Genomic DNA, 9368 nt, shown 5'->3' with positions numbered 1-9368 from the left:
GCCCTCCCTCCCCCCCCCCCGTGGGCTCCTTTGTACAAAGTCCCATTAATAAAAGAGGCAGCGGGAATGAAAACCTTAAAAACACCCCAAAAAAGAGGCGCGTGCGGGGGGGGGAACGGACACGCGTAGGGGGGGGACACACGCGTAGCGGTGGCGCGGCTCCTTTAAGACGCGGCCCCTTTAAGGCGGGGGGGAGTCGCCGCTGTGCGGCAGTCGCGCCCCTTTTAAGGGCAGGCCACGCCCCATTAGGCCAAGGCCGCGCCCCGTTGCGTGCGGGCCACGCCCCTCCGTGCCCAGGCCGCGCCCCCTCGGCGCGGTGACGCAGCGTGCGGCCGGCCAGGGGGCGTGGCGCCGCGCGCGGCAGACGCCAAGATGGCGGAGCTGGATCTGCTGGGCTCCATCCTCAGCTCCATGGAGCGGCCGCCCGCCGCCGCCGACGGCGAGGCCCGGCGCCGGGCCAAGGGTGAGCGGGGCCGGGGGACGCCGGGGGGAACCGGGAGGGACCGGAGGGGGAGTGGCGGGGTGTTGGGGGTTAACGGGCGCGGGGCTGGGGGGAGCGCGGCGGCGGCGCGTCCCGGCCTCTCGCCCCCTCCCCTCTGGCCACGCCCCCAGATCACCTTGACAACCGCCCGGGGGCTCTGGCCACGCCCCCGGCTGCTGGACCACGCCCACAGACCCCCGATTGACACCTGCGGGTGCCTCGCTGGCCACGCCCCCTATCGGTGGCCCCCGGTAGACCCTCGGAGTGGCCACGCCCCCGTCCCTGTGGCCACGCCCCCTTGGGGTGATATTCCCTATATGGCTCTGGCCCTGCCTTCAGCCCCCCTTGGCCACGCCCCCGCCCATATATGGATGCGTGGCGCTGCTCTGGCTCCGCCCCCTGTGTGCTCCCCCCCCAGCCCGGGGAGGGGGGGACGCACCGGGGGCCTGACCCCCTTCTCCCCCCAGAACAAGCCGCCCGCGTGAAGAAGCTGCAGGAGCAGGAGAAGCGCCAGAAGGTGGAGTTCAGGAAGAGGGTGAGTGGGGGGGCGGGGGGGGGGGGGTGGTCCTGGACCCCTGGGTCCCCGACGTGTCCCCCCTCCCCGGGTGCCTGGGTCCCCTCTTTGACACTTGGGAGGGAGGCCTGGACGCCTGGGTCCCCGATGTGTGTCACCGTTGTCCCCCCCCCCGACACCTGGGTCCCCTCTTTGACACCCTGGGGGGAGGCCTGGAAGCCTGGGTTCCCTGTGGGGGGGGGTCTCTGGGCACGTGGATGCCTGGGTGTCCCCCCCCCAGACACCTGGGTCCTGTATGTCCCCCCCCAACTTGGTGCCTGCGTGTCCCCCCCAAACACCTGGGTCCCTTTCCCAGTGACCTGGATGTTCCCCACCCCCCCCCGCCAAGAACGCCTGGGTCCCCCTGTCGCCTGGGTCCCCCCTTCTCCAAAACCTGTGTGTCCCCCCCCAAGCGCCTTGGGCCCCTCCCCAGACACCTGGGTCCCCTCCTTGATACCTGGGTCCCCCCCCCCCAAGCCCCTGGGTCCTTTCCCCAGTCACCTGCGTGTCCGTCCTCCCCCCGAGCACCTGGGACCCCCCCCCAACACCTGGGTCCCCCCCAGATGGAGCAGGAGGTCTCCCAGTTCATCCAGGCCACTGGGGAGCCCCGGCGCCGCTTCCAGCCCATGAACAAGATCGAGAGGAGCATCCTGTGAGGGGGGGGCACTGGGAGGGGGCTGGGGACACTGGGGGGGACACTGGGGACATTGTGGGGACAGTGGGGTGGCACCGGAGGGGACAGCGGGGATACCTTTGGGACACCGGAGGGGGCACTTGGGGCACTGCGGGGACACTGGGGACACTGGGGGAGCACTGGGGGGGGGATAGTGGGGGTCGCTGGGGAGGGGACAACGCTGGGGACACTGGGGGGACACTGAGGCAAGCACTGGGGGGACACAGGGAGGTAATGGAACAACAAGCGGGGGGGCGTTAGGGGACACTGGGAGGGAAGTGGGGACAGTGGGGGACAGTGGGAGGGGACACTGGGGACACCGGGGGGGGGGTACTGGGGACACTGGGGGTGGTAACGCTGGGGACACTGTAGAGAGAGATAGTGGGGACACTGGGGGACGTGGGGGGGGGGGCACTGGGGATGCTGAGGGGGTGTTGGGGACACTAAAGGGGACACCATGGGGGGGGGCACACCACTGGGAACACTGGGGCGGGGGGGATGACAGGGGACACCCCGGGGGGACGTTGGGGACACTGGGGCCCCTGGGGGGCAGGAATGGGGATACTGGGGGGACATGGGGACAGCACAGGAGCACCCCGGGGGGGCAGCTCTGCCCTGGGGGCCCCCCCCGGGGCACACTTGGGGACCCCTTGGGGACAGCGGCCTGTCCCCTCCCCAGGCACGACGTGGCGGAGGTGGCCGGGCTGACGTCCTTCTCCTTCGGGGACGACGAGGACAGTCGCTACGTCATGGTCTTCAAGAAGGTGGGGACGGGGGCGGGGGGGACACATCGCGGGGGGGACAGCGGGGGGGGGGGACACATGGGGGTGACAGGGGAGCCGGGGGATGGCTGGGAGGGGACAGAGAGGGGCAGGGGGTGGCAGGGAGACGACAGGGGGACACGGGGGACAGCAGGGCACCGCCGGGGGGGGACACAGGGGGACGGGGGGGGGGGGGGGGGATGGACAGCGGGGGGGGGGGGCACAGGGGGACAGAGCGGACCCCGGGGGGGGGCCGTGGGGGGAGGGGACCCTTGGGGACAGGAGGTGACCCGGGGCGCGGTGTGTCCCCCCCCGCAGGAGTTCGCGCCGTCGGACGAGGAGCTGGAGGCCTATCGGCGGGGGGAGGAGTGGGACCCCGCCCGGGCGGAGCAACGCCGGCGCCTGCGGGTGGGCGGGGCCTCCGGGGGGCGGGGCTAAAGGGGGCTGCTGGGGCGGGGTGTGATGGGGTGGGGCCGGGGGGGGGAGCAGGTATTGGGTGGGGCCTGGTGGGGGTGGGGTCTCCGTGGGGGTGTGCGGGGGGGGGCGGGGCTTATGAGGGTGGTGCTTGAGTGGGTGTGTCCCCGGGGGGGGGGGCTCATGGGGTGGGACTTTCGTGGGTGGTGCTTGTGTGGGCGTGTCCCTGGGGGCGTGGCCTCGCGGGGGTGGGCGTGTCTGACGGCTGACGCCCCGCCCCCAGGAGCTGGCGGCCCAGCAGGAGGAGGCGGAGCTCGCGCCAGGCCCCGCCCCCCCGGGCCCGCCCACCGATTACAAGGACAAATACCGGCACCTGATTGGCTGCGACGCCGCCAAGGCCGCCGCCCGCACCATGGAGGCCAACAAGGCCTATGGCTGCGGTGAGCCCGGGGGGGCCGGGGGACACGGGGGGGGTCCTGGGGACACCTGGGTCTCCTGGGGGGGTCCTGGGGACACCGGGGCGCCCGGGTCCCCTGTGGGGGGGTCCCCAACATCTGGGTCTCGTATCGGGGGGGTCCTGGGGACACCCGGGTGCCCAAAGGGGGGGAACCGGGTGCTCGCAGACGTCTGGGTCCCTGATGGGGGGGGCCGTGGGGCCCCCTGGGTCCCCTAAGGGGGGGTCACTGGGTGCTCCTGGACACCTGGGTCCCTTACGGGGGGGTCACAGACGCTGGGGTCCCCTTTGGGGGGGTTTTGGGGATACCAGGCTCCCCTGTGGGGGGGTCCCAGATGCTGGGGTCCCCTTTGGGCGGGGGGTGTCTCGGGGACACCCGGACACTTGTGTCCCCCCTCACCCCCGCTTTGTCCCCCCCCCAGTGCCGGTGGCCAACAAGCGGGACACGCGCTCCATTGAGGAGGCCATGAACGAGATCCGGGCCAAGAAGCGGCTGCGGCAGGCGGAGGATGAGGGGGGGCCCGGGGGGGCCTCAGCGTGACGGGGGGGGGCGGGGGGGGGGCTGCACCCCTGGGGGGGTATTTAATGGGGGGGGCACATACACACACGCGTTGGGGGGGGCTTATAAAGCGCCTCAGCTCCCACCCGTGTTCCCGTGTCTGCTTTGGGGGGGTCGTGGAGGGGGGGGGACAGCGGTGTCCTCGTTGTGTTCCCCCCCCCAGAAGAAAATAACGAGTCGGGGTTTGTCGTGCTCTGGAGCGTTTAATGGGGGGTTGCGGGGGTGACCCCCCCCGGGGGGAACCTTGGTGGCCCCCAGGGGGGTGTTGGTGGCCCCCGGGGGGGCGTTGGTGGCCCCCGTTGGTCCCCATCCTACTTGGCCTTGGGGTTCCTGAACTTGCGGCCGGCGAATTTGGCCTTGTCCCCCAGCGCCTCCTCGATCCTGGGGGGGGACAGGGCGTCAGTGAGGTGACACGGGGGCAATCGGGGGGGACATGGCGGGGGGGGGATATGAGGTCAATGCGGGGGGGGGGCCCAGGGGGAGACGTGGGGGGGCACGGGGGGCTGAAGGTGGGGGACGTGGGGGGGCCCCAGAGGGGACATGGGGGGGGATGCGGGGGGACAAGGACAGTCCCAGGGGTTGGGGGGGGGCACGTGTGGGGATGGGGATGGGGGGGGACCCCCCAGGGAATGTGGGGGGACACGGGGGGGGGGACATTTGGGGACCCCTCACCTCATCAGCTGGTTGTACTTGGCCAAGCGCTCGGAGCGACAGGGGGCGCCCGTCTTGATCTGGGGGGGGGACACAGAGGGGAGTTGGGGGGGGGTGTGACGGGGGGGTGAGGGGGGGGGTGACGTTGGTGCCGGGGGGGGGGGGGACGGCGGGGTCCCACCTGGCCCGTGCAGAGCCCCACGACGAGGTCGGCGATGAAGGTGTCCTCGGTCTCGCCCGAGCGATGGCTGACCATCACCCCCCAGCCGTGGCTCTGGGCCAGCTTGCACCTGGGGGGCACGAGGGGACACGGGGACGGGGGGGGACACAGGGACGGGGGGGGGGGGGGACGGACGTGAGAGGACACGAGGGGACGTGGGGGGACGTGGGTTCGCACAAGGCTCGTGCGCAGGGAGCCCCCGCTGCAGGGGCTGCGCGCGAGGGGGTTTTTCACGGGGGCCTTTGCACGAGGGGCTTTGGAGAAGGTCCTGGCACAAGAGCTTTTCACAAGGGGACGTTTTTTGGCATCGGGGGGTGTCGCACGAGGGGCTTTGCACGAGGGTTTTTCCGTGTGGAGCCTCGCACCAGGGGCTTTGCACGAGGGTTTTGCCCAGGGGCTTTTCACGAAGGGGCTTTTCACAAGGGTTTTGCACGAGGGGCCTTGCACGAGGGGCTCTCCCCGAGGGTTTTGCACGAGGGGTTTTCACGAGGGGTCTTCCCAAGGGTCTCACACGAGGGCTCTGCAGGTGGAGCCTCGCACGGGGGGGTTTTGCCCAAGGGTTTTCCCTGCGGGCTTTGCACGAGGGTCTCGCACGAGGGCTTCGCCCGAGGACTCACGCCTGGATGGACTCGGTGACGGAGCCGATCTGGTTGACCTTCAGCAGGAGGCAGTTGCAGGCGCGGAGCTCGGCCGCCCGCTGGATGCGCCGGGGGTTGGTGACCGTCAGGTCGTCCCCCACCACCTGGATGTCGACCTGCCCCAGGAACCGCTGCCACCCCTCCCAGTCGTCCTGGTCGAAGGGGTCCTCGATCGACACCACTGCCCAGTATAAACCAGTAAGGGACCAGCGACCTCCCAGCTCTGGCAGGGGGCCGGCTCCCGCCCCACATCCCCGTGCACGACCCTTTACGAGCCACCGGAGAATCCTCGCCTGCCCTCCCAGTGCCTCCCAGTGTCCCCCCAGTCCCTCCCAGTTGCCCCTGGTCCCTCCCAGTCCCTCCCGCGACCCCGTTCTCCGCTCTGGGATCTCTTCCTCCTACCCCATCCCTGTGCACAACCCCGTACGAGCCACCGGAGAACCCCCCCTCCCCTCCCAGTGCCTCCCAGTGCCTCCCAGTGCCCTCACCGGGGTAGTCCTTGATGAAGCTCTGGTAGAGCTGCCCCAGCTGCTCCCCGGTGATGAGGCGCTGGGGGTCGGGGGGGGATTTGAAGTCCAGGTCGTAGCGTCCCTCGCGGCAGAACTCGGAGGCCGCCACGTCCATCCCGATCACCACCTTGTCGGGGTACCCGGCCTGCCCGATGGCCGCCTTCAGCAGCTCCAGCGCTAGGGGGCGCCCTTTCCTCACTCGGGGGTCGGGGGGACACGACGCACCCCCGGGCGTCCGGGCCCCACATCGTCCCCCCCCCAGTGGCTACGGGGCCACCCCCATGGACCCCGAAATGTCCCACCCGGAAGACGACGTCCCCGTGGATCCCCACCAGCCAACCCTTGGCCAAGCGGACCCAGGCGTCCGGGCCCCACGACCCTCTGTGGGGCAGACCCAGGCGTTCGGGCCCCACATTACGCCCCCCCCACCGGGATGGACCCAGGCGTCCGGGCCCCACATCCCCCCCCCCCCCGCAACAACCCATGGAGGGACCCAGGTATTCCGGCCCCACATTTCCCGCCCCACCCCGGGAGGGACCCAGGCGTTCGGGCCCCACATCCCACCGTGGTGGCCACCAACCCCATGGACGCCCCACCTCATCCCAAGCCTCCCCCTTCCAAGACCCTCCCAATCCCCCCCCACGCCCCCCCCAGCCAAGTGGACCCAGGCATCCGGGGGCCCCTCCCCCGCTGCCCCCGTAGCCTTTCTCCGGTTACGGCCGCGGCCACTAATTCTGGATTTGACCCCGAAACCCGACCCTGGGGGGGGATAAAAATAGCTCCGAGCCCCCCAACCCCAGGGTGGGGGATGGGTGGGGTGGGGGGAGCACCCAGGAGTCCCGGGGCGGGGGGGGGGGGGGAGGGGGGGCGGTGGAGGACCCAGGCCTCCGGGGCCGCCTCCGTTTACCTTCGTTGTTCTCCAAGATGTTGGGGGCGAAGCCGCCCTCGTCGCCCACGTTGGTGGCGTCTTTGCCGTACTTGGCCTTGATGACGCCCTTGAGGTTGTGGTAGACCTCGGCCCCGATGCGCATGGCCTCCCGGAAGCTGCTGGCCCCCACCGGCAGGATCATGAACTCCTGCATGGCCAACTTGTTGCCCGCGTGGGAACCGCCATTGATGACGTTGAAGGCCTTGGAGGAGGGAGCCAGGCATTCGGGGGGGGGCCAACGACACCCCCAGCCCCCCCAAGACCCAACAAACCCCCCAAGACCCAACGACCCATGAACCCCCCCAAGACCCAAAGACCCCCTCGAGATTCAGTGACGCCTCCAAAGACCCAACGACTCCCCCAAGACCCAGTGACCCCCCCAACGACTCAACCCCACAAGACCCACCTCCCCCCCAAAGACCAAATAACCCCCCCCCAAACCCAACCAGCTCCCTCAAAACCCAACATTGTTCCCCCAACCCCCCCCCCCCCCCGAAAAAGAACCCCAAAACCCACCTGGGCCCTCCCCGGCCAAATCCCCCCCCCCCGCTGCCCCCCAGGTGCCCGGGCGGGTACCGGCACGGGCAGGACGAGGTCGGCGTTGCCGGCGAGGTCGGCGATTGTGCCGGTAGAGCGGGACGCCCTTCTCGGCTGCGCCCGCTTTGCAGACAGCCAGCGACACCCCCAGGATGGCGTTTGCCCCAAATTTGGCTGGGGGGGGGGGTGTGTGTGTGAATACAAGGGGGGGGGGGGTGAGGCGGAGGGGACCCAGGTGTGCGGGTGGGGGGAGGGGGCAGGTTTTGGGGGGGGCGGGGGGGGGGGGCTCACATTTATTCTCGGTGCCGTCCATGTCGATCATGAGCTTGTCGATCTTCTCCTGCTCCACCACGCTGATTTTCTGGGGGGGGGGGGGTGGAATTGGGATGGTGTGGGTCAGGGGTTGGGGGTCAGACCCCCGAGCAACCCCCCCCCCCCCCGCAACTGCCCCCCCAGGACCACACGCACCTTCTCCACCAGGGCCGGGCCGATGGTCTTGTTGATGTGCTCCACAGCCTTCAGCACACCTGGGGGACATCGCGGGGGGGCTCAGGGGGGCACAACCTCTGACCCCCCCAATGGGGGGGGACACACACTGGGTGGGGTGGGAGGGGGCTGGGGGTGGGGGGGGGGGGGTTGGGGGCGTTCTTGGGGCTTGGGGTGGGTCTTGGGGGGGGGGGGTCAATGGGGTCTTTGGGGACCCAGGTGGGTCTTGGGGGGACCCGGTTGTGTCTTGGGGTCCCAGGTGGGTCCTGGGGGGGTCTTGGGGGTCCCAGGGGGGGTCCCTGGGGGGGGGTTGGTGGATCTTGGGCGGGGGGGGGGGGGTCCCAGTTGGGGTCTGCAGGGGTCCTGGGGGAGTCGTTGGGGTCTTCGGTTGGAGTTGGGGGGCCGCGGTCATGGCCAGCCCCCCATTGTCCCCCCCCGCCATTGTCCCCCCCGCCATTGTCCCCCCCCCGTGTCCCACCTTTGCCCAGGTACCGGCTCTTGTCCCCGTCCCGGAGCTCCAGGGCCTCGTGGATCCCGGTGGAGGCTCCGCTGGGGACGGCGGCCCGGAAGCGCCCTGGGGGGGGGACACGACACAGGGGACTGTCAGTGTCCCCCCCCCCGGCCCCCCAGTGTCCTCCCCCCGGCCCCCAGCTCCCCGTCAGCTCCCGTCACGTCCCACCACAACCTCGAGGTCCCGCCATGTCCCCCGCGTGTCCCTCCGTCCCCCCCGTGTCCCCCCCCGTGTGTCCCCGTCCCATCTCCCCACGTCCCCCCCCGTGTGCCCCCCCCCCATCCCCAACACCCCCCCCGCGACGCTGGAGTCCCACCACGTCCCCGTGTCCCCCCGGTCCCCAATGTCCCCCCCTCCGTCCCCCCCTGTCCCCAACACCCCCCCCCAACCTCCAAGTCCCACCGCGTCCCCCAGTGTCCCCCCCCCGCCGTGCCCCCCCGCCCCCGTGTCCCCCCGCACCCTTGTCCGTCTGCAGGTCCACCTCCACCGTGGGGTTCCCCCGGGAATCCAGGATCTCCCTGGCCACGATCTTCTGGATGGACATGGCTGGGGGGGGGGCGCCGGGGGGGGGGTCACGGCTGGGGGGACCCAGGCAACTGGGGGAACCCCCCCCGCCCCCCCCCCAGGCTCCAGAGGGGACCCAGGCGCCCGGGGACCCCCATGTGACCCCCACGTCCCCCCCCCATCCCACGGGGGGACCAGGCGTCCGGGGGGGGGGGACACCCAGCTGTCCGGGGACCCCCCCCCTTTCTATAGGGGACCCAGGCGTCCGGGGACCCCCCCGTCCCTTGCCCCCCCCCTTTCTATAGGGGACCCAGCTCTCTGGGGACCCCCCCGCCCCTTGCCCCCCGGTTCTATAGGGGACCCAGGTGTCTGGGGACCCCCCCCGTCCTTGGCCCCCCCCCTTTCTATAGGGCACCCAGCCGTCCGGGGACCCCCTCCCTTTCTATAGGGGACCCAGCTCTCTGGGGACCCCCCCGCCCCTTGCCCCCC

The 9368-nt window shown here is 71.2% G+C and overlaps 2 protein-coding genes across 3 annotated transcripts; one reads left to right on the top strand and one right to left on the bottom strand.

Annotated features, from left to right (window-relative positions):
* Window positions 1-136: 136 nt before the first annotated feature.
* SPAG7 (sperm associated antigen 7) lies at window positions 137-3888 on the top strand. Of its 2 annotated transcripts, XM_063322409.1 has the most exons (7): window positions 155-463; window positions 949-1016; window positions 1598-1686; window positions 2387-2471; window positions 2787-2876; window positions 3166-3322; window positions 3759-3888. In XM_063322409.1, the coding sequence occupies exons 1-7, from the start codon at window positions 373-375 to the stop codon at window positions 3875-3877; spliced, it is 699 nt and encodes a 232-aa protein (XP_063178479.1). In that variant the 5' UTR covers window positions 155-372; the 3' UTR covers window positions 3878-3888. The 2 variants fall into 2 exon arrangements, with proteins under 2 accessions (XP_063178480.1, XP_063178479.1); XM_063322410.1 differs by lacking the exon at window positions 2787-2876 and having other exon boundaries at window positions 137-463.
* Window positions 3889-4078: 190 nt separating this feature from the next.
* Window positions 4079-8991, bottom strand: LOC134509825 (beta-enolase-like). Its single transcript, XM_063322414.1, is given in 12 exon segments — window positions 4079-4276; window positions 4568-4626; window positions 4728-4836; window positions 5384-5585; window positions 5893-6090; window positions 6821-7043; window positions 7418-7462; window positions 7464-7552; window positions 7670-7739; window positions 7847-7905; window positions 8343-8438; window positions 8835-8991. Coding segments are annotated over 12 exon segments (1305 nt in total). The 5' UTR covers window positions 8920-8991; the 3' UTR covers window positions 4079-4206.
* Between the last annotated feature and the right edge of the window lie 377 nt (window positions 8992-9368).

The sequence above is a fragment of the Chroicocephalus ridibundus genome, unplaced genomic scaffold, assembly GCF_963924245.1.
Source record: "Chroicocephalus ridibundus unplaced genomic scaffold, bChrRid1.1 SCAFFOLD_571, whole genome shotgun sequence".
Taxonomy (NCBI): domain Eukaryota; kingdom Metazoa; phylum Chordata; class Aves; order Charadriiformes; family Laridae; genus Chroicocephalus; species Chroicocephalus ridibundus.
This window is presented reverse-complemented; position numbering and strand designations above follow the sequence as displayed.